At 40.6% G+C, this 27,929-nt stretch overlaps 2 protein-coding genes across 2 annotated transcripts in view; both read right to left on the bottom strand.

Annotated features, from left to right (window-relative positions):
* LOC309700665 (NACHT, LRR and PYD domains-containing protein 3-like) overlaps window positions 1-27,929 on the bottom strand; it is a 267,254-nt gene that overhangs the window by 45,369 nt on the left and 193,956 nt on the right. The gene's annotated exons all lie outside the window — the stretch shown is intronic.
* LOC309700671 (NLR family CARD domain-containing protein 3-like) overlaps window positions 217-27,929 on the bottom strand; it is a 45,272-nt gene continuing 17,559 nt past the window's right edge. Inside the window, exons 7-10 of the mRNA XM_082524387.1 lie at window positions 20,647-20,820; window positions 7,435-7,608; window positions 1,709-1,755; window positions 217-1,534 (exon numbers count right to left, since the gene is read on the bottom strand). Coding sequence (XP_082380513.1) covers window positions 966-1,534; window positions 1,709-1,755; window positions 7,435-7,608; window positions 20,647-20,820 — 964 coding nt within the window. The 3' untranslated portion in view covers window positions 217-965. The remainder of the gene's footprint in view (window positions 1,535-1,708; window positions 1,756-7,434; window positions 7,609-20,646; window positions 20,821-27,929) is intronic.

The raw sequence follows: 27,929 nt of genomic DNA, 5'->3' as shown, positions 1-27,929 counted from the left end.
CAATAGAGACCGCTATAAACTGGTATTTTCAAAAAGCTTGGATTCAAAATCAAACAGCAACATATGATAGAGATTAATGAAATCGTCAAAAACAGGAATTACATCAAATATCACTTGGTAAACTCAGTGATCTGTACAGGCAGAAGGTAGCTTAAAAGGCTCTTTAGAGAGGAAACTTTCCTTTATGGGAAAAAAACCGTCTGTCATCAATTCCTCTTCATTTTTGATGCAATGTTTTATTACAACCCCCCCACCCCCAAAAAACCTAATGTCTATCACCAAATTACACCAGATTCACCACCAGAACTTTGAACTTTGTATCAAACTTGAAAACTATCACAAACTAAACAGATACACAACATATCCAATTCTATACAGGCATATTTATATATTTATATAAATATTATAATAAAGCCGTTACCTACATAGTGTACCAAATTCTACCTTGATATGTCTTTGAGAAAAAGGCAAGACTAGTTTCAATAAGTTAATGCATTCTTTGCAATGTATTAGATATGTTATTATAATGCATGCCACTTAATACAAACATATTATGGTCAAAACCCCATTAAAAATTACTTAGCCAATACTTTCCCCTTATGTCTGAAACATTTTCAAAAATGATTGAAACAGTAAGAGCACGTGGACAGTGTGGAAAAATCACACTAAGAAAGAGAAATCAAACATTTTCACGAGCTCAGACTTGTTGAAAATGCAGAGGAGCTGGTTGTAAACTAAGCTTCAGGAACAAACATTGTACTAATATTCACTGTAAAGCTTTGAGTTGATAAAGACAGAAAAACAACATAATCGTAGCTTCCATCTTTAAAGGACTGAAGAGGAAAAAGTTTACAAGGAATCATTTAGAACAGTTTAAAACATCAACTGATTGAATCCGTGAATCTGAAAACATGTTTCTGAGTAAAAGAGACAGACATGTACAGACTGAACTATCTGTTCAACAGTCAGAGTGTTTCTCTAACAGGGGGACACTCTTTACACTCAACTTGGCAAAAAGACACTGAAGCACCAGGCCAAACATAAAAACCAGGATAAAGAGGTTCAGTGAATGTGGTGTTGAAGGTGTGGAGGTGGATCAGAGTGTGAGAGGAGACTATGTAGTAGGACAGAGTGCCAGCAGGCCAGTCCACATACACTGCTACTCTGTTAGAGACGGAAGGGGAGGAGGAGATGGACTTTGATTTGTTATTATGCCAGATATGACGAGGACCATCATCAGAGCACCTCAGACTCCAGGACTGCTCATTAAATCCAAACAAACAATCTGTACTGTCTCCTTTCCTTCCAATTCCTCTGTAACTCACTGATATATGAACGTTTCCTCTCCAGTCAACTTCCCAGTAATAGCGACCAGTCAAACCATTTTTACACAGCAACTCTGGGCGGATATCAAATCTGTCTGGATGATCCGGATATGAATGAACTTTGTCCACACCTGTCACCTTCCTGTTGTTTTCAGACAGTTGGAGTTTTCTGTTTACGGTGTTTGTGTCGATTATGAGTTGACAGGAATCTGATGGAGAGAACAAACACAATCCAGCTGCAGTTATTGATCCATCATCTGTTTATTGATTGACACTTTCATGATGACTTCTGACATCAGAGATGTGAATGAGTGATGTGACAGTTTGAAGAGGTTGAATGTGTACTGCTTTGTTTTCATGAATCACATTAAAAAGACACTTACACTTCCTCAGACCTGGTGTCAACCATTGGACTCCAGCAGGCTCCACCCTGAAAGGAGGAGGGAGGTCAGTCCAGCACAGTCTCTTTCAGCATGGACACATGGACATTACATCACTCTCATCCACGTACTGTTAGACACTGATAGAGGAACAGTCCAATATTTTCACAAATACACTTCAATCCATACCTGGATCAAATTCCTGATGATTTGGACTGATCCTGAATCTTTCAGTGCACCACTGTATTGAATGAAATATGACTGATTCAGACTGTGACCTTCATTATCTTTATATTCCCCTTCTGTTTAGCTGGAAAGGACACCTCCCTGCTCTGATTCATAAACTTTAATCTGATTTAATTTATAGTGTTTAACAGGCCTTTTACAGTTGAGTAACAACGGTCACTACAATGTGTCTGGAAAATACATTCCAATCAAAACATTAAGACCACTTGAAAAATGGGAAAAAAAAGTCTTTGCATGGTTGGATCTCAAGGTTCCAAGCAGAGCTTCAACATAAACATACAACAAGAAGAAATGGGAGTGAAACAAAACAATTTTTGCATGCAATTTATTGAAAGAAAAAAAACCCTGAAATAAGCTGATTTATAGCTGATCAAAAGTTTAGGACCACACCTCCAAAAACCCGTACCCCCCAAAAAGAAATCAAAGTTCCAAACTTGAACTCTGTAATGAGTAGCTCTACTGTTATTGTTGATCACTTCAAAAATTTATTGCGGCATGCTTGAGTTTCCATAAGGTGAGTGGGAACACTTCTTCCAGTGGTGAAGAAGGCCGCACAAAGGGCATCTACTGCCTGGAACTGTTGTCCTTTTTTTTTTTTTTTTTTTTTTTAATAAACTTCCCTTGCCATCCATCTCGAAAGGTTTTCAGTTGGATTTAGATCAGGGGAATACACAGGGTAGTCCAAAAGAGTGATGCTATTCTTCTGGAAGAAGAACCTTCTCCTGCAGGCATTGTGTACTGTAGCGTTGTCCTGTTGAAAAACCCAGTCGTTAACACACAGACGAGGGCCGTCAGTCATGAGGAATGCTCTCTGCAACATCTGGACATAGCCAGCGGCTGTTTGATGCCCCTGCACCTCCTGAAGCTCCATTGTTTCACTCAAGAAAAAAAAAAAGCACCTCAGACCATTGGCGCTCCCTCCACTATGGCATGTAGAAAACATCTCAGGTGGGATCTGTTAATCATGCCAGTTACGTTGGAAACCATCAGGTCAAGATAAATTTTTTTCTCATCAGAGAATAAAACTTTTTTCCACCTTTTAATGTCCCATGTTTAGTGCCCGCTTACAAAGTCGAAAGGGTCAGTTCTGGAAACGAGGCCTTTGAATAGGGGTGGGCGGTGTAAACGGTATACGGTTGAAACAATATAAATTTGGGCAACGGTAGAGATTTTGACTATACCGCGATAGAGCATGTTGATGGCGTCATCAAGCTGCGCCTGTTTTGCTCGAAAGCAATGTAGCGGCTACAAACAACATCATCTGCAAATTATGCCGGGCGACAGTAATCGCAAAGAGACGAAGCACTTTTGGAAAATGAGGAAAGCCGAAACCTAAGCTTCGTCCACTTTCCTACCATTGATTCATTAATGCTGAATTCTCTCGCAGCTGCTCTATTCCCGTGTTGGTGCAGTATATTAATGACTAACCTCGTATTGTGGCTGGATTATCTCAGCTGTTCTCCCGACTGAAGTTTGGTCCGTTTACAGCATCCTGCTATGTGATTGCCCCTAACCACCAGAAACTCTCACTTTAACTTTCATCGAGTGGAAAAAAGTTAGAGCTCATCCTCCAGCTTCACTGTGCTAATGTAATGCTAACATAGCTGTGTAGCTAGCGATCACGTAGCATCATTATATACCAGCTAGCCCAACTTCAGTAACCCTACAAACGTCACTACTGTTTAGTTTTCTGTCTTCATTTATGTTGAAAGTGATAGCAGAGCTGTACGTTTGAATTTTTCAGAAATCTCTCAGTCAGAACATGCAATATCATGTTTAGGTGGAAGCTAGCGAGCTAACTTTCTGCTAACTTCTAACTCTGTCAAATGTAATAAATTCTGTTTTCATGTATGCCTGGATGTTAAACTTAATCGTTACACCTGGTAAAGCAGCAACGCTGATTATTTTATTAAAGATGAAAGAATTTAGACAGTTTTTGACTCTCAGTGATGCTGCAGTGTTTGTTTCACTTTGGGACCTGAAGCAGATGGAGTTTTTCCTGACTACGGTAGCCGTAAATTTTTTCCCCCACTCTGTCTGAAATTTTGTGGGGAGCCACCTGTTCATAGTCAGTTTCTAGTGAAATGATGTTCTTTCCACTTCTGGATTTATGGCCCCAACAGTGCTCCAGCATTTTAGAAATTCTTCTGTAACCAATGCCATCAGTATACTTTCCAACAATAAGATTGTAAAGGTCTTGAGAGAGGTTTTACCCATCATGAAATGTTTCTTTTGTGACACCTTAGTAATGAGATGCCATTTTATAGGCCATTAGTTGGGACTGAACCAGATGATATTAATTTGCATAAAGTGGTAGGACTGCTTTGTTATTATTGATAAATTTAGATTTCAGCTGGTGTCGTAAATTTGCATGTCTTTTTGCACCTTCCTTTCTTCATGCGTTTCATACTTTTTCTTACCCTCTGTAATTTCTCTTATTACATTTCGTCCATATTTACTGGCCTGTAAATAGACATGAAGTCCTAGCCTGATGAGGTAGCTCTTCTGTGTTGTACCATTCATTTAGCCAGAGCAGTTCCATATTTTAATATTTATTTAATTTTGAACTTTGAACGTGTTCAGTTGTTTGTGTAGGTGTATATTAGTATTTACATCATGATTATTAACTCACTGATTACAGATTAAATGACTTGCTAATGTGGAAATCATATCCACCAGAAGAGGCTTATTTTTGTTTGAGCTCTGAGTTTACATAATGCCTAGTATGTACAGAAAACAAAATTACATGGAAGGTGGTTTGACTGCAGTGAACTGCTGGTCTAGATCTTTCTGCTCCCAGTGAAAATTCTTTAATTTCACTCCATGGATTAAAATAACATTAAAAATATTTTAAATTAAAATTAAACTGTTTCCCCACAATGGAACCAGAGGAGGAACCACAGTGAGACAGTAAATAAAGCAAACATAAACCTTCTCAATCATCATGTTTTGATGAGAACAAAAAGTGGGATAACTGTACATAATAATTTAAAAAAAATCCTTAGCAGCACCAAAAGTTCTGACTGTGCTAATACTAAGCTTACATACTAAGTTAAGCTTAAAATGTGCCAAGAATGCAGGTAAAGCTGCTATTAATACTAATCATTAACTATATTAAAAGAAGGAAAACTATACAAATGTAACTACATTAAGATCTGTGTAGTATGAAAACTATTGTAGATAGATCTGTGTAAATAAATTAATTTACACAGATCTATCACCCTTTCAAACTGCTCATGAAGCACGTCATGACCTATTTGAAATCTGCATATATCATGTGGCGATGGCGCATTCTGAACCCCTATTTTTCTCTTACTTCTAAAAGGCTCTGGAATTAACAAAAGACAAATACAAATGCTTGAATTTGTTCAAGGAAGCAGGTAGGAACATTTCAACTCATCTATGAAAGTGAAGAATGACAGCTGATTAAAGGACCAGTCATTGCTCTACAGGGTGGGCCATTTATATGGATACACCGTAATAAAATGGGAATGGTTGGTGATATTAAAGTCCTGTTTGTGGCACATTAGTATATATGAGGGGGCAAACTCCTCAAGATGGGTGGTGACTATTTAGAAGTCGGCCATCTTGGATACAACTTTTTTTTTTTTTTAGGAAGAGGGCTATGTGACACATCAAACTTATTGGTAATGTCACAAGAAAAGCAATGGTGTGATTGGTTTCAACATAACTTTATTCTTTCATGAGTTATTTACAACTTTCTCTTTGTTCACAGCCATTGACATGTCGAAGAGGTTAACACGTGAGGACCGGATCGAAATTGTGTTGATATCTGGTGAACGCAGTAACCGGGTCATTGCAGCAGATTTCAATGCAAGACACCCTACGAGACCACCCATCTCCCATGCTACAGTTAGCAAACTGCTTGCTAAGTTTCATGAAACTGGTTCAGTGTTGGATTTGCCAAAATGTGGACGCAAGAAAACTGTCACTAATGAAGAAACATCAGTGGCTGTCCTAGCTTCATTTAGCAAGAACCCACAGTGTAGCACTCGCCGCATGTCACTGGAGAGTAGCATTAGTCGAACATCCCTTTGGCGGATATTAGCTAATCACAAATGGCACCCTTACCAACTCCAGCTACTGCAGCATCTCAACGAAGATGACCCAGATCGGCGCACAGAATTTGCAGAATGGGCAAAACAAAAATTGGAACAGGACCCTCAGTTCACGCAGAAGATTTTGTTCAGTGATGAGGCAAACTTTTATGTGAATGGTGAAGTTAACAAACAAAACCACCGCTATTGGTCCGACACTAACCCACATTGGATGGATCCCTCCAAGACTGTTGGAACAACAAAAGTGATGGTTTGGTGTAATATATGGGGTACAACGATAGTGGGTCCATTCTTCATCAATGGAAACCTCAAGGCCACTGGATATTTGAAATTGCTACATGATGACGTGTTACCCTCTCACTGAAGCTGGCATGTTTCTTGAGTTTTTCCAGCAAGATGGTGCACCACCACATTATGGGTGCCAAGTCAGAGCATTCCTAGATGAACAGTTTTCTGGAAAGTGGATTGGTCGTTGTGGGCTAGTTGAATGGCCCCCAAGGTCTCCCGATCTGACCCCCTTAGACTTTTATCTTTGGGGTCATCTGAAGGCAATTGTCTATGGTGTGAAGATACGAGATGTGCAGCACCTGAAACTACGGATACTGGATGCCTGTGCTGGCATTTCTCCTGCGGTGTTGCTATCAGTGTGTAAAGAGTGGGAGAAGAGGGTTGCATTGACAATCCAACACAATGGGCAGCACACTGAACACATTTTATAAGTGGTCAGAAACTTGTAAATAACTCATGAAATAATAAAGTTACGTTGAAACCAAGCACACCATTGTATTTCTTGTGACATATTGTCACATGGCCCTCTTCCTATTGAAAAAACAAAAGTTGTATCCAAGATGGCCGACTTCTAAATGGCCACCATGGTCACCACCCATCTTGAGGAGTTTGCCCCCTCACATATACTAATGTGCCACAAACAGGACTTTAATATCACCAACCATTCCCATTTTATTACGGTGTATCCATATAAATGGCCCACCCTGTATATAATGTCATTGCTCTAACTAGAAAAACACCGGCAATGCTTAAAAACAGATAAATGATGACGGTCAGCAGACTTCCAAGATAATCAACATGTCATGGACATAACTGTGAAGTAGTTTGGGTCATTTGGGGGTGATTTTCTTCCCTACTAGTGGTGAGAAGACAAACTGCATGATGCCTTTAAAAGATTTAGGCTTTACATTAATGTGTATGAATTGGGTCCTGTTCCAGAAACAGGTTCAGTGAAAACTCACTCATTTTCTTTCGGACTCCTCCAGCTGTTTGACTCTTGCATTCATTTTTTCATTTGTAAAGTCTGTATCAAAGCTGTGTGTCTGTGATTGTTCATGTCACATCTACAAAAAATGTTTCCAGATCTTCCTCCTCTATCAGACATTCTCTCCATACCTGAGAGTGTCCAGTCTCCAGCGTGGATCCTTCAGCCCACTCGACAGCAGCTTCATTCCTGAGTCTCCTGGATGGTTGTAGCTCAGGTCGAGCTCTCTCAGATGGGAGGGGTTGGAGCTGAGAGCTGAAGCTAGTGAAGTACAGCCTTCCTCTGTGATCAGACAGCCTGACACACTACAGACACACAAAGCAGCAAAACGTCTGTAAACACTTCACTGAATAATAACAATTATTATTATTATTATTATTATTATTATTATTATTATTATTATTATTATTATAACAACAATTATACTTTAATTACTGTTTTTTTAATACAATAACACGTAGGCTGTGTTGTTAGCCATTAAGGACAAAAAGCAAGGGAATGCTAAGGCAAGGATTAAATGGTGAAGAAAGAATGTTGGAAAGGATTCAGGGGAGGAAATGAGTCAGGCTATGGGTGGTAGGAAAGAGTTACAAGATAACTATAAAAGCACAGCTGATGCTGTGAAGGAAACTCAGAAGAAGGTGGCTGGCGTATCCTCTGGACAGAAGAAATAAGAGAAGAAGGCTTTATAATTGGGATGGACCGATCTGATATACAGTATCAGTATCGGTCCGATACTGACCTAAATTATTGGATCGGGGGTCATGGCGTCCACCTGAACGGTAGTGAGACTTCGAGCTCCGACCTCAACGTCCTTTAAGTACGCCTAAACAGCGGTTAAAAGCCAACCTCTTAGCGGCTGCCTCACCGACCTAAGCTTCTGCTTTGATCTAAACAGCCAGGATGCCGATTAAATATAGGTCCAAGCCTAAAACAGCCGGAAAGGATGGATCAGACGACGATCCTAGCAACGAACCTGAAACCGAGAAAATGGAAGGAGCTAGTGCTAGCTCCCAACAGACCGAGGCGAGTGTTTTGGCCGCAATTCAGTCGCTGAAAATTCACTTCACTGCTCAACTGCAAGAAGTTTTAACATCAAACCAAGAAATAAAAGACGTAATTGGAGTGTTTTCAGAGAGGCTCACCTCAGCAGAAACTCGCATCAGTAAAGTTGAAGACGATGTCTCTTCTCTCACAAGTAAAGAGGCTTCCCTTCATAAGAAACTTCAGGAACTCCAGCTAAAGGTGGATGACCTCGAAAATAGAAGCCGAAGATCCAATCTGAGACTCTTTGGATTACCCGAGAATACTGAACAAGGAGAAATTACAATATTCTTGCAAACATGGTTAATGGATGTTTTGGGACGGGACGCGCTCCCATCCCCACCTATCATTGAACGAGCACACAGGCTACAAGGCCGAAACACTCCAACTGGCCCACCTCGTGTGATCATCATGAAATTCTTGAATTATCAAGACAAGATGAGGGTGATGAGAGCGGCACGTCTGAAGGGAAAAATAACGCACAACAGATATCACGTTATGTTTTTCCCTGATCTGTCAACGGAGGTCCAGAAACAGCGAAAACAATACAACCAGGTAAAACAACAACTCCGTGAAATGCACATAAACTTCGGACTGATCTTTCCAGCAAAAATGAGGATTTTCCAACATGACAACAGGCTCCTTTTCCACACACCAGCGGAGGTGGAAGATTTCATACGAAAAGTCCGGCAACAAAACGAGGGATAAACTTCACGCCCACTCAGAAACGCTACCATATCAAATACGTGTAACTCTGATGAACAATTCCAAATTGGACATACAATGGCTGCTGGTGTACAGGTATGATATAGATGGCCTTAGATATATTATGTTTAAATCTTTTCATTCATTTACATTGTGTGGCCACTTCTTTAGTTAATATGGTCGGACCTAAGTTTGAAGCTTCAATCATGAGGACGCTTCATCAGCTCCTTTACATGGATCTGATGCATACCCAAGCCGCAATGACTTTGGGGGGGAAGGTTTTGAGACCTACACCCATGGGAGGTCTCTGGGTTGTTGTTTTTTGTTTTTTTTTTTGTTTATAAGAGATTGTTTTTAAAGTATAGTGCTCTTGAAATAAGAATTTGTGAGCTTCGACAGGAGAGACGAGATGTAGTCAAACCCAGGTCACTAAGGGCACAAACTGTATGAGTAGTTATTCAAATATTGAACTAATTTCCTGGAATGTAAGAGGCCTTAGGAAATATATTAAACTGAAAAGAGTAATGGATAGAATAAAACAATATCACCCAAAGATAGTTTTTATTCAAGAAACACACTTACTCGCGAGTGAAACTGACCGGATAAGGAGGAGATGGCCAGGTCAGGTTTTCTTTAGCCACTTCTCAACATATGCTAGAGGAGTGGCAACACTCATTCATAAATCAGTGCCCATGTGTATGAAAAAAACCATCTTGGACCCTGCAGGGAGATTCATTATTCTACAATGCTCCGTACTGAACCAAGATTTAATATTAGTTAATGTATATGGTCCCAATATTGACGACCCCAGCTTTTATAATAATCTATTCCTCTCTATTGCAGCCCTCCACGGTGAGATTATTATTGGGGGGGACTTTAATTGTACCCTGGAGCCTAGGCTTGATAGATCATCAGGTTTAGACTCCTCCCACCCAAAATCTAGACAAGCCATACAACACTTTATGTCGGAATTGAATCTTAAAGATACAGTGGGGCAAAAAAGTATTTAGTCAGCCACCGATTGTGCAAGTTCCCCCACCTAAAATGATGACAGAGGTCAGTAATTTGCACCAGAGGTACACTTCAACTGTGAGAGGAAAATAAGTATTTGGTCAATAACAAAAATACAACTCAATACTTTGTAACATAACCTTTGTTGGCAATAACAGAGGTCAAACGTTTACTATAGGTCTTTACCAGGTTTGCACACACAGTAGCTGGTATTTTGGCCCATTCCTCCATGCAGATCTTCTCGAGAGCAGTGATGTTTTGGGGCTGTCGCCGAGCAACACGGACTTTCAACTCCCGCCACAGATTTTCTATGGGGTTCAGGTCTGGAGACTGGCTAGGCCACTCCAGGACTTTCAAATGCTTCTTAGGGAGCCACTCCTTTGTTGCCCGGGCGGTGTGTTTTGGATCATTGTCATGTTGGAAGACCCAGCCTCGTTTCATCTTCAAAGTTCTCACTGATGGAAGGAGGTTTTGGCTCAAAATCTCACGATACATGGCCCCATTCATTCTGTCCTTAACACGGATCAGTCGTCCTGTCCCCTTGGCAGAAAAACAGCCCCATAGCATGATGTTTCCACCCCCATGCTTCACAGTAGGTATGGTGTTCTTGGGATGCAACTCAGTATTCTTCTTCCTCCAAACACGACGAGTTGAGTTTATACCAAAAAGTTCTACTTTGGTTTCATCTGACCACATGACATTCTCCCAATCCTCTGCTGTATCATCCATGTGCTCTCTGGCAAACTTCAGACGGGCCTGGACATGCACTGGCTTCAGCAGCGGAACACGTCTGGCACTGCGGGATTTGATTCCCTGCCGTTGTAGTGTGTTACTGATGGTGACCTTTGTTACTTTGGTCCCAGCTCTCTGCAGGTCATTCACCAGGTCCCCCCGTGTGGTTCTGGGATCTTTGCTCACCGTTCTCATGATCATTTTGACCCCACAGGATGAGATCTAGCATGGAGCCCCACATCGAGGGAGATTATCAGTGGTCTTGTATGTCTTCCATTTTCTGATGATTGCTCCCACAGTTGATTTTTTCACACCAAGCTGCTTGCCTATTGTAGATTCACTCTTCCCAGTCTGGTGCAGGTCTACAATACTTTTCCTGGTGTCCTTCGAAAGCTCTTTGGTCTTGGCCATGGCGGAGTTTGGAGTCTGACTGTTTGAGGCTGTGGACAGGTGTCTTTTATACAGATGATGAGTTCAAACAGGTGCCATTCATACAGGTAACGAGTGGGGGACAGAAAAGCTTCTTACAGAAGATGTTACAGGTCTGTGAGAGCCAGAGATTTTCCTTGTTTGAGGTGACCAAATACTTATTTTCCACCCTAATTTACGAATAAATTCTTTACAAATCCTGCCATGTGAATTCATGGATTTTTTTTTCACATTCTGTCTCTCACAGTTGAAGTGTACCTCTGGTGCAAATTACTGACCTCTGTCATCATTTTAAGTGGGGGAACTTGCACAATCGGTGGCTGACTAAATACTTTTTTGCCCCACTGTATATGGAGATTAAGAAATCCAACAGGGAGAGAATACTCTTGCTACTCAGCCAGTCATAATAGCCGCAGTCGCATAGATTATTTTCTGATTTCAAACTTTCTTATTTCCAGAATTAACAGCTGTTCATATAAAAGTGTGCTTATATCTGACCACTCATTAACTACGCTTAACTTTTCAGTTACAACAGCTTTTAGACGTAACCCTATTTGGCGTTTAAAACCACACTGGCTGCAAAATCAAAAATTTTTGGAATATGTAGGTAAAAATATTGATGACTATTTTTACTTTAATAAATCCGAAACCACAGCCTCAGTAAGATGGGAAGCCTTTAAGGTTTTTATTCGTGGGCAGATGATAAGCTACACCAAAAGCAAAGCAAATAAAAATTATACTGAGATGTTGGACCTCGAAGGTCAAATAAAAGAAATGGAACTTGAGATAAACCTGAATGACTCTAAAGAAAACCAACAAAAACTTTTAAGATTAAAAGCAAAATATGATAAATTAACTACTGAGAAAGCCTCAGGAGGACTCATTAGACTGAGACAGACCTACTATGACCAAGGGGAAAAGGCAGGAAAACTTTTAGCATGGCGCATAAAAACGCTACTGAACGAACAAACAATAAATGAAATTAGAACTGCAGACGAAAACACCACAGATCCTTATAGAATAAATGAACTCTTTGAACTCTATTACTCACAACTATATACCTCAACAGGAGATACGACTCGAGAATCATTAGAATCCTTCTTTGACTCAATAAGTACCCCTTCACTCCTTGAAGAAGCTCGATGTGAATTAGACTCTCAGTTATCTATGAATGAACTGTCGATCGCAATTGATAAATTAAAAATGGGAAAAACTCCCGGCCCAGATGGAATTCCACTAGACCTTTTCAAAATATTTAAAGACAAATTAATATCCCCTTTGTACGACATGCTGGTGGAAAGTTATGATCTAAAAGAGCTTCCCCCTTCCTTGCGTTAAATCACTCATAACGGTATTCCCTAAGCCTGGGAAACCGCCTACAAAATGTGAATCTTATAGACCAATCTCATTAATAAACTCTGACGCCAAGATAATAAGCAAAGTACTGGCAAACAGACTTGAACGGTACCTTCATCTTCTCGTTGATACTGACCAGAATGATTTTGTAAAAGGCCGACAAACGCAGCATGGTATTCGCAGAGTACTGAATGTACTTTACTCAAACTCAGAACATCTAGACATGGCTTTGCTTTCCTTAGACGCAGAAAAAGCTTTTGATAGGATCGAACATAACTATCTCTATAAGGTACTGTCTCAATTCGGCTTTGGCAGTTACTTCATGACCTAGGTCAAAATATTATATAATAAACCTATAGCCTCAGTTAGAACTAACAACATCATATCTAGACCATTCTATCTAGGTAGAGGTACATGTCAAGGCTGTCCCCTTTCGCCTCTTCTCTTCGTCCTAGCAATAGAACCATTGGCTATTGCGATAAGGAACAATCAAAATATCTCTGGTATTAGAACAAATAATATTGAGTTAAAAATTGGATTATTCGCGGATGATATTATTTTAATGCTATCTAAGTTAAAGAGCTCAATTCCCCAGCTACTTAAAACAATTAACTCCTTTGGCAAGATCTCCGGTTATAAAATTAATGAATCCAAATCGGCCATCCTCTTCTTTAATCATTCTGAAAGAACTAAACCACCTATTCAAACAACGTTCCAAATTGCCAGAGACAGTTTTACCTATCTAGGTATAAAAATCACTCCAAAAATTAATGATTTGGTACATGCAAATTACTCTCCTACTATCAACTCTGTTGTTGACTTAATCAATAGATGGTCTATGTTGCCAATCTCGTTGATTGGACGAGTAAATATTCTCAAAATGAACGTCCTTCCAAAATTTCTATATCTCTTCCAAGTCATTCCTCTCAGCCCTCCAGATGACTTCTTCACAAAGGCAAAAACAATATTCATTAAATTCATTTGGAATAACAGACGAGCCAGACTGCGTCTTTCGCTACTATATCTTCCGTATGATAGGGGAGGTCTTTGTGTTCCAAACCTCAAACGGTACTACTGGGCTGCACAGCTCTCCGCGGCCTCATGCTGGTTTTCAACAACAACCCTACACTGGGTAAATTTAGAAAGGACAAGTACTACCCCCTTACCACTCAGCACGTACTTGTACTCTGCAAAGTATAAAGATCTGATGAAAGATACATCAAACCTCTTCGTTAAAAATACCATTCGTGTGTGGTTCGACGCACTGAAGTTTAAAAATGAAATGCCAGCACTATCCCAATTCTCACCTATCTGGGGCAATAGGGCCTTTAAACCCGGTTGGAAAGATTTGGGCTTTAAAATGTGGGCCGACAGAGGCCTGTGTAAAGTTGCAGACCTATTTGACAAGGATACCTTACTATGTTTCAATGGCTTGACACAGAAATTTGACATCCCAACCAAACATTTCTTTAAATTTCTCCAAATTAGAAGCTTCATTTCAAAAACCCAAAAATCCCCAACATTGCCCACTCTAAACTCATTAGAGGATATAGCAATAAACCATCAGCTGAAGAAGGGTTTAATATCTCGCTTCTACAGTAACCTCAGAGAGGGCTCTCAAACATCCTCAGAAAAAGAAAGACTTGCATGGTGTCAAGACTTAGAGTGCAGAATAACTACAGAGGAATGGCAAAAAGCTTGCTTGAAAGCCCAAACACAATCTATAAACACTCAATTTAAACTAATCCAGTACAAATGGTTAATGAGAACATATATTACCCCAACATTATTAAACAAATTTGACCCCCAAACTCCGGACATATGTGTTAAATGTGGGGAAAAAGGCACACTGATGCACTGCCTGTGGGAATGCTCAGAAATCCAAAAGTTTTGGAAAGAAGTTTTAGAAGTAATTGCACATATCACAAGTGTCAAATTGAATCTATGCCCTAAACTATGCATCCTAGGAATTTTCCCCGCCGAAATCCAGCTGAGAAAAGTTAACCAAAAAACCACAATCTTCTGCCTGCTACAGGCGAAATACAGCATAGCCAAATCATGGAGATCCACTAGTAGACCACACTTGAGAACTTGGTTATCGACATTGTCAAAATCCCTTGCTTTGGAGAAACTCACGTCCATGATAAAGAGTAAACATGCTTCCTTTAAAAAAATGTGGGGAAATTTGTTATTTTTGGAAAGTGAGGAAATGATCGATAATGAACAGAAATGATTCTATCCAGTTAACCCGTATGGGAGAAGTAGTGCTGCAGCTGTTAAAGAGAACCTGGGGACCCTGCGAGTGCTGGACTGCTAAATAGAAGGACAGGAGAAGGGTTGTGAAATTAAATGGACTGGAACTGAAGAGGACGTAGCTTATCATCGCAACCACTAATTTGGATGCCTCTCTAACTAACTTGACACCCATGGACTAAACTTCAGCCCGAAGCCCTGGAACAATGCACTTAAACCTAATGGCTCACTATGCTATAACTCGTTGTTTTTTTTTCCCTGGAGCACTATCTGTCAACCTTTGTTTTTTTTGGGTTTTTTTTTTTTTCTTTGGGGGGGGGGGGGTATTTTGGTTTGCATACATTTTTTTTTGTAATAATATCTGAATGATTTTCATGGGAGACTATATATATAACTATATCTATGTGTCCTCTGGACTTTGTTTATTTGCGATGTACATGCATTGCTGTTGTACACTCAAGTTTTTTTGCTTTTTTTTTTTTTGCTTTTTTTTGTTTTTTGTTGATGAAAAGGCAATAAATAAATCTTTATAAAAAAACAAAAACAAAATATTTTCCTAAATTATTGGATCGGATATGGGTGAGAAATAAAAAATGTAACCCAATCCATTAAATATCACAAAAGCACCTCACAAAACTTGCCACATGGCATAGCCCAGGCAGTGACCTTAGCACGTCGGAGCAGTATTTGTCACATGATAGAGCAGCTGTTGCGTGCGAGACCTGTTGGCGGTGTGGCGTTACTTCACAATGAAAGCATTTGCAACCTCGCTACATGCTTTCAAACCGGCATTTCAGAAAGCTATCCCAGAGAAGTAAAGCAAGTGTGTAAGTTCATCTCTGAATGTTTGTGAAGCATTCCCACGTTAAGCTTAACAACTGATATGTGGAGCAGAGACATCTGTGCGTTGTGATTGTTAAGTCTGACTATACAATGGTTAGAGTCAAGTTTTACTTTGAAAAGAACAGAGTTGCAGGTTAAACAGATTCTTGGTTTGAGAAAAAAAAAAAAAAACTATGAAAAACACTTTTTCCCCCCCCCCATACTTGTGTTAAGTTTTGTATCGAAATTATATAAAATTCAACTTAAGGTTAAATGTGATAGAAGCAGCTTACACTGACATTCATCTTGATAAAAGATGTCATGAAGCTGTGTTTGCATTGATTTGTACTGCTTTACACTCTGGATGTCTATTTATGTTAAACTTTAAGTATAAAAGGGTCCATTCTACAGCTTGGGGTTTTTTTTAAGTTGTGAATTATAAACATTATTTTGTGCTGATATTGCACTTCTTTTTTTCAGAACTCTTTCTTTCAGAAGAGTTTTAGAAATCTGCATAAAACATGCATTTTAAAATACGTTTTGAATATTACTTTAAATACTTAAGATTTAAAGTTCTGCTAAAGGATTAAATAAAAAGATCAGTATTGCTGAACTGAACAGTATAAATGCACCTTAGAACACACATGCATCAACACTACATATGAGCGGGCGGAGGGAGGTTTGGAGTCTTCACACACCCCTATTCTCTGCTGCCTGTTGGAGCGGGGAGGCTAGGAGGAGTTGGCCATCCGATTAGGGTCTGGAATGTGGGGCTTCCCTGCTGCTCCTGAGTCGGGGCAGTCTGCTTCTCTTCACCCCAGGGAAAAGGGTAACACTATCTGGGTCTGGGTGCAGTTTCCCCCCTCCAGGGGCAAGGGTACCTAGACCTGGGGTATAGAGTACGCTTGGGGAGTGTGATTGTGTGTACAGTGTCTCTTTATGTCTGTCTCCACGTTGGGTGAGTGTTGAGTAATTGCATATGAGAGAATGAGGGTGGGAATGGATGTCTGTATCTGTGTGTGCCTGTATGTCTGTGTCTAAACAGTATGTCAGGTTGGGTATCAGACGCCACCTCTCTAGGGACATCTCAGGCCCTCCAAGGTATGGAGGCCTATCTTCGCCACCACTTCCCCTGCCAGTAGGCAGACGCCCTCAGACATTGGTGCGTTGGTGGTTCTTTGTGTCCGGGGTGGGCGTCCAGGTACACACCAGCTCACTCCTTGGTGGCTGCTTGTCGGGGCCTTCGGGGGTGGGGTGCCCTCAGCCTGGGGCTCGGTCACTCTGGCCCAGCTGGCTGCCGGCGGAGCTCACGGGCACGTCACTGCAACCCCCCCTGGCTTCTGCTCCGCGGCTGCTGAGTGACCCCTCATCTGGGGCTCTCCTCAGCTCTTTCTGGGATAGTGACACGGCTGCCCCTCTGTTGGTCTTCCTTGGTCTCTTGTGTTCTGAGGGCCTTTGGATGTCTGGAGTTTTGATCTCCTCCATACCTGCTTCATGCCCTGGAGGACGGGTCTGTGGCTCCCCACACCCTCTAGCAGATCATTACATGAAGGAACCTTTTAAATACAAGCACGCTCATGTTCACAGGTGTACACACGGGTGCTCACACACACAAACTACACCCTTTTTGGCTCCTACCTCAAAGCACACTGTGCGCTATCGATCTTATGTGCTGCACAATAATGTTTAATATTTAGTATATGCTGTGATATTCCCATAGATCATCGTGATGTTGTTTATTATGTTGCTCTTTTTTTTTTCCTTCTGCTCGTTTTCTCTTTTTTTCTTAATTAACAGGCGATCAAGGTGATCAATATATGTATTTTTTGTCTGCTTATTTTGTTTGTTTTTTGCCCTTTATCCCCGTCCTTCAAAAAAAAGTATTGCTGAACTGCGAAATATTTTGGGTGCAGTGTATTTTTTGCATACGAGTGTAATAGAATAGCTTTAGTGTTTTGTCTTTTTAAATTTGGGTATGAACCTATACAAAATGCAGCAAGATATAAAAAAAAAACAAAACTGTTTTATTGATTGTAAAATAGACTATATCGGATTCATATCGGTATCGGCAGATAGACAAATTTATGATATCGGTCTTGTATCGGACATAAAAAATTGGTATCGTGCCATCTCTACTTTATAATGGAATTACAATATACACACAAATATTGAAAGAAAGAGGTTAACAAAGGAAAAGGGGGCTAGTTATAGAAATTAAGAAAGACAAAGGTATAGGAAGGTGTATAGCAAAAGAAAAATAGCAAAAGCAAAGGAAAAGACGTGTATGTGTGAGGAAGGATGAAAAAAAGATTTGTATCTTGATCTAGTTTAGAATCAGGTAGTGCAGAGGATTAGTAAGGTAGAAGTGATGGCAGCTAGAAAGAGGATTAAAGGCAGTCCAGATGACATACTCGTATCAGTATGGCGATATCTAGGAGACAGAGCAGTGAACTTTCTGACCAGACTATTTAAAACAATCTTACAGGGTTAGAGGTTGCTTGTTGAATGGAGTAGTATTATACTGTACTATACTGAGTTGCAGGGGTCTTTATCTTTCAATCTAAGGTACCCTACCAGAAGTCTGGTAGCTTGAGTGTCCTGCACAGCATCTTTGCTGTTCCTAGAACTGTGCTTTTCTGGACAGAGATCTCGGATGTTGTTCCTGGGATCTGCTGAAGCCAGCCGCCTAGCTTGCGAGTCACTTCATCAATTGCATTGAATACAACTGGGACCCCTGTTACCTTCACCCTACACATCTTCTCGAGCTCTTCTCCGAGCCCTTAGTATTTCACTAACATCTTATGTTCCTTCTTCCCGATGTTGCTGTCAGTATTGCTATGTCTATCACAAGCTATCCTCTATCCTCTGCTTGTCTACCACTACTATGTCTGGTTGGTTAGACATTACCATTTTTTCCGTCTGTATCTGGAAGTCCCGTTTTGATCTCACGACTTCCAAGCCATACTCAGCACAGATGTTTCTGTATACTATGCCGGCAACTTGGTTATAGCGTTCCATGTCTGCCTTGCCTGCTAGCATCTTGCACCCAGCTGTTATGCGGTGGATAGTCTTAGGGACTTTTTTAAACAGCCTGCACTGGGGGTCTTGTCTGGTGCGGATAGACCCCAGCCTCTATGGATTGTTCTGAGAGCTTGTTTTGTGCTGCCATGATTAGTACTTCCGTGCTGTCTTTCAATCCAGCCACTAATAGAATTTCTGGATGTCAGCCTATTCCTCATCTGCCGGTGATACATACAGTGCCTGTCCTTCAATGAGTGCTCCTCCTCTTGCTCCTCTTCCTTCTTGGGTTTTTGCTGCCTGAGGTATTCACTGAGCATGCAGTTGGTTGGGGCCATCTTCCTGATGTATTCATGGATGTTCACTGTCTCATCCTAGACTGTGGTGCTGACACTCACTAGTCCCCGGCCTCCCGGGTTCTGCTTAGCATACACCCCTCAGGGTGCTGGACTTGGGGTGAAACCCTCCATGCATGGTTGATGGAGCTTCCTTGTCTTGATGTCAGTGGCTTCTATCTCCTCCTTTGGCCAGCTTATTATCCTAGCAGGATACCTGATCACGATAGCCTGAATCTTGTTCTTACCGTTCAGCTGGCTCCTCAAGACTTGCCTGACCCTCTGCAGGTACTTGGTCACTGCAGCTTTCCTAGCAGCCTCTTTGTAGTTCCCATTTGCCTATGGGATTCACAGGTACATGTAGCTCTCCACATTGCCTGCGATGTTGCCTTCTGGTAGTTGGATCCCCTGAGTTCTGATTACCTGATGTCTCATTCACTCTCGGTATACAGCTTGATGTCATCCATGTACAGGAGGTAGCTGACAACTGCTCCATTCCATAGTCTGTATCCGTAGCCAGTCTTGATAATGAGCTCACTAAAGGGGTTCAGGCCTATGCAGAACAACAGTGGGGAGAGAGCATCTCCTTGGGAGATCCTGCACTTGATGGTCACTTGTGCTATGGGCTTGAAGTTGGCCTCTAGTGTTGTATGCCACATCCCCACTGAGTTCCTGATGAGTTCCTGAAGAAGCTTGAAATGTACTAAGGGCTCAGAGAAGAGCTCATGAAGATGTGGAGGGTGAAGGCAATAGTGGTCCCAGTGGTAATTCGAGCACCTAGTGCAGTGACCCCCGAAGCTAGGCAAGTGGCTCAAGCAGATCTAAGTATCAACATCCAAGATCTTTGTCCAGAAGAGTGTAGTCCTAGAATTAGCAAAGATATTGCACAGGACCCTCAAGCTGCAGGCCTCTGGAAGAGGACCCAAGCTTGAAGGATAGAATGCCCGCAGGGGCGAGAAGAGAATTATTTATTTATTTTTAAAATTTTTATATGCATAATGAAATCTGGATTATCATTCTACAATTTCTTCTCTTACTGGCCATATTATATTAGATATAGTGTTTAGTTCAGTTTTGAAAGGTGCCTTCATAAACAAAAGGTGAATGAGAAATGGAAAGAATTTAACCAGGTGTGTTCACCTGGAGCTGAATTAGACAAACACTCCAAAGCTGAGGCTGTTTAGATGGTGATTAAAAGTCACAGAAGAATTCTTCACCCTCCTTACGCTAACACAGAGCAAAATCTGTTATGGTCTAGCATGTGGTCTCGGTTCTTGAGACTTTGAAATGCTGTGATAACTTTGTATATACATCTCCTGATTTGTGAATATCAATTATTTTTCCTCAAGTCTACACTGATTTCTTTTGGGGGAAATAATGTTGATCATAATATTTTTTTTCTGAAATAATAGTACGTGCAAATATAAATAATCTGTGCTTTTTAAACAACACTAGTATATTTAGAAATGCCATATTGAAAATTCCTTGCTCTGTTAACAAAAAGCAGTGAAAAGAATGACAAAAACACCAAATGTAACTTTAACTGCCAATAGGTCACTAAACAATTCTATAAGGGTTAGTTGTGAAAAAAATCCAAGTAACATTATAAACAATCTGTGAAAAATTCTGAATTCTGACCTGAGGGTTTCTAGTGTACATTGAGAACTATCCAGTCCTGCAGACAGAAGCTTCATTCCTGAATCCTGTAGGTCATTGTTACTCAGGTCCAGCTCTTTCAGAGTAGAGGAGTGGAAGTTGACAACTGAGGACATAACTTCACAGCTTCTTTCCAAGAGGTTACAGCCACTCAGTCTGAAAAAAGAAAAAACACTTATCATTAAAATATGTCAAGAATTGTTCTCTGTCTTTCATGTGTGTGTGTGTGTGTGTGTGTGTGTGTGTCGTTGTGCTCTAAAATTCATGGTTAACCAAAAACCTTTAAATTCTAGCCTTGAGCAAAGTTAAACAAGCTCAATAAAAAGCTCAATAAAACAAAGTTCCCCCCCGTTTCCTTTCTTTTTCTTAAAAAACAAATAAATTTAAAAAAAAAAAAAAAAAATCAGCTTTTCGACTCAGAATCATACTTTTAATGCACTGTTAAAGACATCTAAATGTATTAAAGGCACATGTTTATTTATTTATTTTATTCATTATTATTCTTATTATTCACATGAGTACATGTATAACAGAGCAATTTCAGAGCTGTGGACAAAACAGGACAGAGCAACACAACGGTCACCAACTCCTGCACCACTAGGAAAACCAACACAGACAAAGACCAAGGTCCCCCAACTGACTCCAATCGATAAAGATTTATACAATATTCCTATATTCAGTTTCCTGTCCATTCCTCATACATGCCACAATGCCACTGTCATCTGAGTATTTCTGCATGTGGCACGACTCAAATGAAAATGCCACTGTATTTCAAGTCTGCTGCATAAAATGTCGAAAGGAATGGAGAAAGGGTGTGGATGTGTGCATGTAGAGGTGAAGGATGTAAGGGAAGAGCATCATTCACTTCATTGTGTTGTTTGTACACACACTCTCTGAGATCAAGTTTGTCTTTGACATCAGTCTCAGTCAGTGTAGAACAGGGGTCGGCAACCCTGGGCACGCGTGCCACAGCTGGCACGAGAAGGGTTAACTGATGGCACGCCCATAGCTGGATTGGCCATCAGGCATACCGGTGATGGTGATTTGTTGTTTTTGTAACGGTATTGTTAGGTAATAAATATATAATCTTAAATGTTGTGACTGACTTCAAAACAATGTCGGACTCTGTAGTTTTCTCTGGTCCCCTCCCCAATCAGACCAGGAGTGACATGTTTAGCCACATGTTCTCCTTAAATTGCTGGCTGTCTGAGTGGTGTCCCAGAAACGATGTGGGCTTCATAGATAATTGGCAAACCTTCTGGAGGAAACCTGGACTTGTTAGGAGAGACGGCATCCATCCCAATTTGGATGGAGCAGCTCTCATTTCTAGAAATATGGACAAATTTATTAAACCCCCCAAAATATGACTATCCAGAGTTGGGACCAGGAAGCAGAGTTGCAGTCCTACACGCCTCTCTGCAGCTTCTCTCCTCCTGCTACCCCCCAAAAAAAACCCATCTCCATAGAGACTGTGTCAGCTCCCAAACAGACAAAAAACAAACTAAAAACCAGCAACAAACAACTTAAACATAAACTATTACAAAGAAAGAACAATAAAGTATCCACATCTGAACCAAAGAGTAAAACAGTGAAATGTGGATTATTAAATATTAGGTGTCTCTCCTCCAAGTCTCTGTTAGTACATGACTTAATAATTGATCAACAAATTGATTTACTCTGCCTTACAGAAACCTGGTTGCAGCAGGATGATTATGTTAGTTTAAATGAATCAACACCCCCGAGTCATTCTAACTACCAGAAATCTCGAAGCACAGGCCGAGGGGGCGGTGTGGCAGCAATTTTTCACACCAGCCTATCAATTAATGAAAGACCAAGACAGACTTTTAATTCATTTGAAAGCCTGATGCTTAACATTGTCCACCCCAGCTGTGAAACTCAGAAACCAGTCTTACTTGTTATCATCTATCGTCCACCTGGGCCTTACACAGAGTTTCTGTCTGATTTCTCAGACTTTATATCTAATTTAGTTCTGAGCTCAGATAAAATAATTATTGTGGGTGATTTTAACATCCATGTAGATGCTAAAAATGACAGCCTCAACATGGAATTTAATCTGTTATTAGACTCAATTGGTTTCTCTCAAAATGTAAAAGAACCCACCCACCACTTTAATCACACTCTAGATCTTGTTTTAACATATGGCATAGAAACTGAACATTTAACAGTGTTTCCTGAAAACCCTCTCCTGTCTGATCATTTCCTGATAACATTTACATTTACAATAATTGATTACACAGTGGTGGAGAGTAGACTTTATCAAAGTAGATGTCTTTCTGAAAGCGCTGTAACTAAGTTTAAGACTATAATCCACCCACTGTTATCATCTTCAATGCCCTGTACCAACATAGAGCAGAGCAGCTATCTGAACGCTACCCCAACAGAAGTCGATTATCTTGTTAATAATTTCACCTCCTCACTACGTACGACTCTGGATACTGTAGCTCCTGTGAAAACTAAGGTCTCTAATCAGAAGTACCTGACTCCGTGGTATAATTCTCAAACACGTACCCTAAAGCAGATGACTCGTAATCTGGAGAGGAAATGGCGTGCCACAAATTTAGAGGATCATCATTTAGCCTGGAGAAATAGTTTGCTGCTTTATAAGAAAGCCCTCCGCAAAGCCAGAACATCTTACTATTCATCACTGATTGAAGAAAATAAGAACAACCCCAGGTTTCTCTTCAGCACTGTAGCCAGGCTGACAAAAAGTCAGAGCTCTATCGAGCCAACCATCCCTTTAACGTTAACTAGTAATGACTTCATGAACTTCTTCACAAATAAAATTTTTATCATTAGAGAAAAAATTACCAGTAATCATCCCACAGATGTAATATTATCTGCAGCTACTCTTAGTACCATTGATGTTAAGTTAGACTCTTTTTCTCCAATTGATCTTTCTGAGTTAACTTCAATAATTACTTCCTCCAAACCATCAACGTGTCTTTTAGACCCTATTCCTACAAAACTGCTCAAAGAAGTCCTGCCATTAATTAATTCTTCGATCTTAAATATGATCAACCTATCTCTAACGATCGGCTATGTACCACAGGCCTTCAAGCTAGCTGTAGTTAAACCTTTACTCAAAAAGCCATCTCCATACCCAGCAGTCTTAGCTAATTATAGGCCAATCTCCAACCTTCCTTTCATATCAAAAATCTTTGAAAGAGTAGTTGTCAAACAGCTAACAGATCATCTGCAGAGGAATGGTTTATTTGAAGAGTTTCAGTCAGGTTTCAGAGCTCATCACAGCACAGAAACAGCTTTAGTCAAGGTTACAAATGATCTTCTTATGGCCTCTGACAGTGGACTCATCTCTGTGCTTGTCCTGCTAGACCTTAGTGCAGCATTCGATACTGTCGACCATAATATCCTATTAGAGCGATTAGAACATGTATTACAGGTACTGCACTGCAGTGGTTTGTATCATATCTATCTAATAGACTCCAATTTGTTCATGTAAATGGAGAGTCCTCTTCACACACTGAGGTTAATTATGGAGTTCCACAGGGTTCAGTGCTAGGACCAATTCTGTTTACATTATACATGCTTCCCCTAGGCAGTATCATTAGAAGACATAGCAAACATTTTCACTGCTATGCAGATGACACCCAGCTCTATCTGTCCATGAAGCCAGATAACACACACCAATTAGTTAAACTGCAGGAATGTCTTAAAGACATAAAGACCTGGATGGCCGCTAACTTTCTGCTTCTTAATTCAGATAAAACTGAGGTTATTGTACTCGGCCCTGAAAAGCTTAGAAATATGGTATCTAACCAGATTCTTACTCTGGATGGCATTACCTTGGCCTCCAGTAACGCTGTGAGGAACCTTGGAGTCATTTTTGACCAGGACATGTCCTTCAATGCACATATTAAACAAATATGTAAGACTGCATTCTTCCATTTGCGCAACATCTCTAAAGTTAGAAATATCCTGTCTCAGAGTGACGCTGAAAAACTAGTTCATGCATTTATTACTTCCAGGCTGGACTACCGTAATTCATTATTATCAGGATGTCCAAAATACTCACTGAAAAGCCTTCAGCTAATCCAAAATGCTGCAGCAAGAGTACTGACAGGGACTAGAAAGAGAGAGCATATTTCTCCGGTTTTGGCTTCCCTTCCTTGGCTTCCTGTTAAATCCAGAATTGAATTCAAAATCCTGCTCCTCACATACAAGGTCTTAAATAATCAGGCCCCATCTTATCTTAATGACCTTGTAGTACCATATCACCCTATTAGAGCACTTCACTCTCGCTCTGCAGGCCTACTTGTTGTTCCTAGAGTATTTAAAAGTAGAATGGGAGGGAGAGCCTTCAGTTTTTAGGCCCCTCTTCTATGGAACCAGCTTCCAGTTTGGATTCAGGAGACAGACACTATCTCTACTTTCAAGATTAGGCTTAAAACTTTCCTTTTTGCTAAAGCATATAGTTAGGGCTGGACCAGGTGACCCTGAATCCTCCCTTAGTTATGCTGCAATAGACATAGGCTGCCGGGGGATTCCCATGATGCATTGAGTTTTTCCTTTTCCAGTCACCTTTCTCACTCACTATGTATTAACAGACCTCTCTGCATTGAATCATATCTGTTATTAACCTCTGTCTCTCTTCCACAGCATGTCTTTTATCCTGTCTTCCTTCTCTCACCCCAACCGGTCGCAGCAGATGGCCGCCCCTCCCTGAGCCTGGTTCTGCTGGAGGTTTCTTCCTGTTAAAAGGGAGTTTTTCCTTCCCACTGTTGCCAAAGTGCTTGCTCATAGGGGGTCATATGATTGTTGGGTTTTTCTCTGTATCTATGAAGCGCCTTGAGGCGACTTTTGTTGTGATTTGGCGCTATATAAAGAAAATTGAATTGAATTGAAATGAAATGCTTATATGCTGATTATATTGGTTTATATAAGAGAGGCCCAGACTCCAGAGCAAGTATATAAATACCTAGGCTTCCGTTTGTACTTCAAACCTGAGGTTGTGTGTTTTGTGTTCAGGTCTCCATATCCCGGGTATGTAAAATAAAGATAATTTTTTTAAAGTAAAAAGAACACTTTTGAGTTGTGTCTTTCTTGGCCCTAAAGAATCCAAAAGAACAGAATTTAATACTATAAACAATTAAAGGTGGTGGGGATTGGCCAGATGCTGGCTGATGTGTAAAAATAACTCTTGGTGGTGGCTGTGGCGGAGCTTTCACAGAAGCTTGCAGGTGGATGAGGGAAAGGGGAGGCAGGAGGAGGAGAGACCCGAGGCGGTTGCTGTCAGATGAGCTGAACTTCAAGTAAGAAGTTATGACCTGCAGTCTATCTGGGTCAGATATAAACTAAGTTTAGGTGTAGTTTACTTTCATTGTGCTGAATTTTTAACGTCAGTTACAACAACACGTACTGCGTACTAGATAGCATGACGGAGTTTTTATACAGCCAACGGCTGGGTGGGTGCTATGATGTTACTGATAGTGAACTTTATTTCATTCATAAGGTTTAGTTATTAGAGTTACCATCCGGTAAAAAACGGAATCGTCTCGTATTCAGAGAAAATATTCCACGTTTCGTATTGAGGTGAAAAGGAACGCACTTTGTCCTGTACTTCAGCTAAAATGGAAAAAGACACAAAGCTGGAGTTATTCTGCATCTTTACGCTGCAGCTGTTTCTTCTTCTCTCATTCTCTCCCCCTCCCTCTCCTGTTGCTACTTCCCCAAAGCTGAGGGTACTTGTTTGTTTGTCGCCCACTTTGCGCCAGAAACAGGAAACCAGCAGAGGTTGCATTAAACAACAGCAGCATGTTTAAGCTTGATCAGCTGTTGTTAGAATTTATTTAATATTACTTTCTAGTATCAGCTGATGTTTGCTGGAGCCACAGCTGTAAGCTGATGGCCATGATATAGGTTTGGATATGTGGTGTGAGTGAAACATGAAGATGAAACAGGTTTACCTTTTAGGTGACATGAATGAGTTGAAGGCAAGTTATGAACTGTTTCTGAGAGACAAATAACACCAGGATCCTTTTCTAAGTAGCTGACAGCTGGTAACTGTGCAGGGGCGGGTCTAGCAAAGTTTTGCCAGGGGGCCAGGTAGGGCATTAACAGGGAAAAGGGGGGCACAAAGAAATACTTTTCTACTCGCAAGATGCGAGTAGGGGAAGCTGTGGTGGAGAAGCACACTTGTGGAAGTGGGTGTGGCCACGGAGTCAGAGGTGATATAGAATCCTCTCCACACCTCACAGATGCTGCTGTATTGTAGATTCCATTCAATGTTTTTTTGTATTCCACTTTTGCTATTTTTAATCTCTTCACCAGCTGATGTTGCACCTGTTTGAACCAATCTTTGTCACCATCTCTAAAAGTGACCTTTTCTGGTTGAGGATTTGTCTATATGTTACTTGTGTTCCACGGTTTGTTGTTGTGGAAACAGCATACACTCTTTGTTGGTACAATTGTGTCTCCACAGAAGTTGATGTACTCTGTTCTACAAAGTGGCGGCAAGGTAGTAACATTGTCAGCTTTACTGACATTGGCATACTGCAGATTAAGGGTTTTATTTTCTCGTGTAAGACAGTCAACAAATGATGTGTATCCAATCAGGTGGAACGAGAGGGAAACATGGTTGAAGTCTGTGATATTATGTTTAGTCTGTATCCTTGCAACAGTTTCAGGGTGGACTTTGCGTTACAATTCAGCTGTTGAGTTGCGTGAAACGTAGGCAAATATTGTTATTGTATGACTGAATTTTCTTGGTATAATATAATCACATACCAACTGCCATCAAGATGTACATAGACACCATTCCTAGAAGACTCGACAAAATTTAACCAAATCTTAAAAATGATCAATTAACCTGCATCGATGGATAATGTACCAGAGGCCTTTAAGATTTCCACAACTGAACCATTGCTGAAAAACCTTTTACTCGTCCCACCTGTCTAGGCTAATTCTGGGACAATCTCGAACCTTTCGTTTATATTTAAAAGAGCAGTTAAACTGATCATCTTTATAAGAATGGTTTGTCTAAAGGTTACAAATGGTCTTTTTATGAACTCTGACTGTAGACTCACCTTTATTCTTGTCGCGTTCAACCCCAGCGCTGTGATATTTCACTATAGAAATTCGAATATGCCATAGGTATTGGACGGTCCTGCGCTGAAGGGGTTTGAATCACATCTATCTAATAAACTCAGATTTGTTAATGTGAATTGGGAGTCTTCTTCACATTGAGTTCCACATGTTCTGTGATGGGATCAGTTCTATTTACATTA

Source organism: Aulonocara stuartgranti (genome assembly GCF_965226115.1).
Source record: "Aulonocara stuartgranti genome assembly, chromosome: 23".
Taxonomy (NCBI): Eukaryota; Metazoa; Chordata; class Actinopteri; order Cichliformes; family Cichlidae; genus Aulonocara; species Aulonocara stuartgranti.
This window is presented reverse-complemented; position numbering and strand designations above follow the sequence as displayed.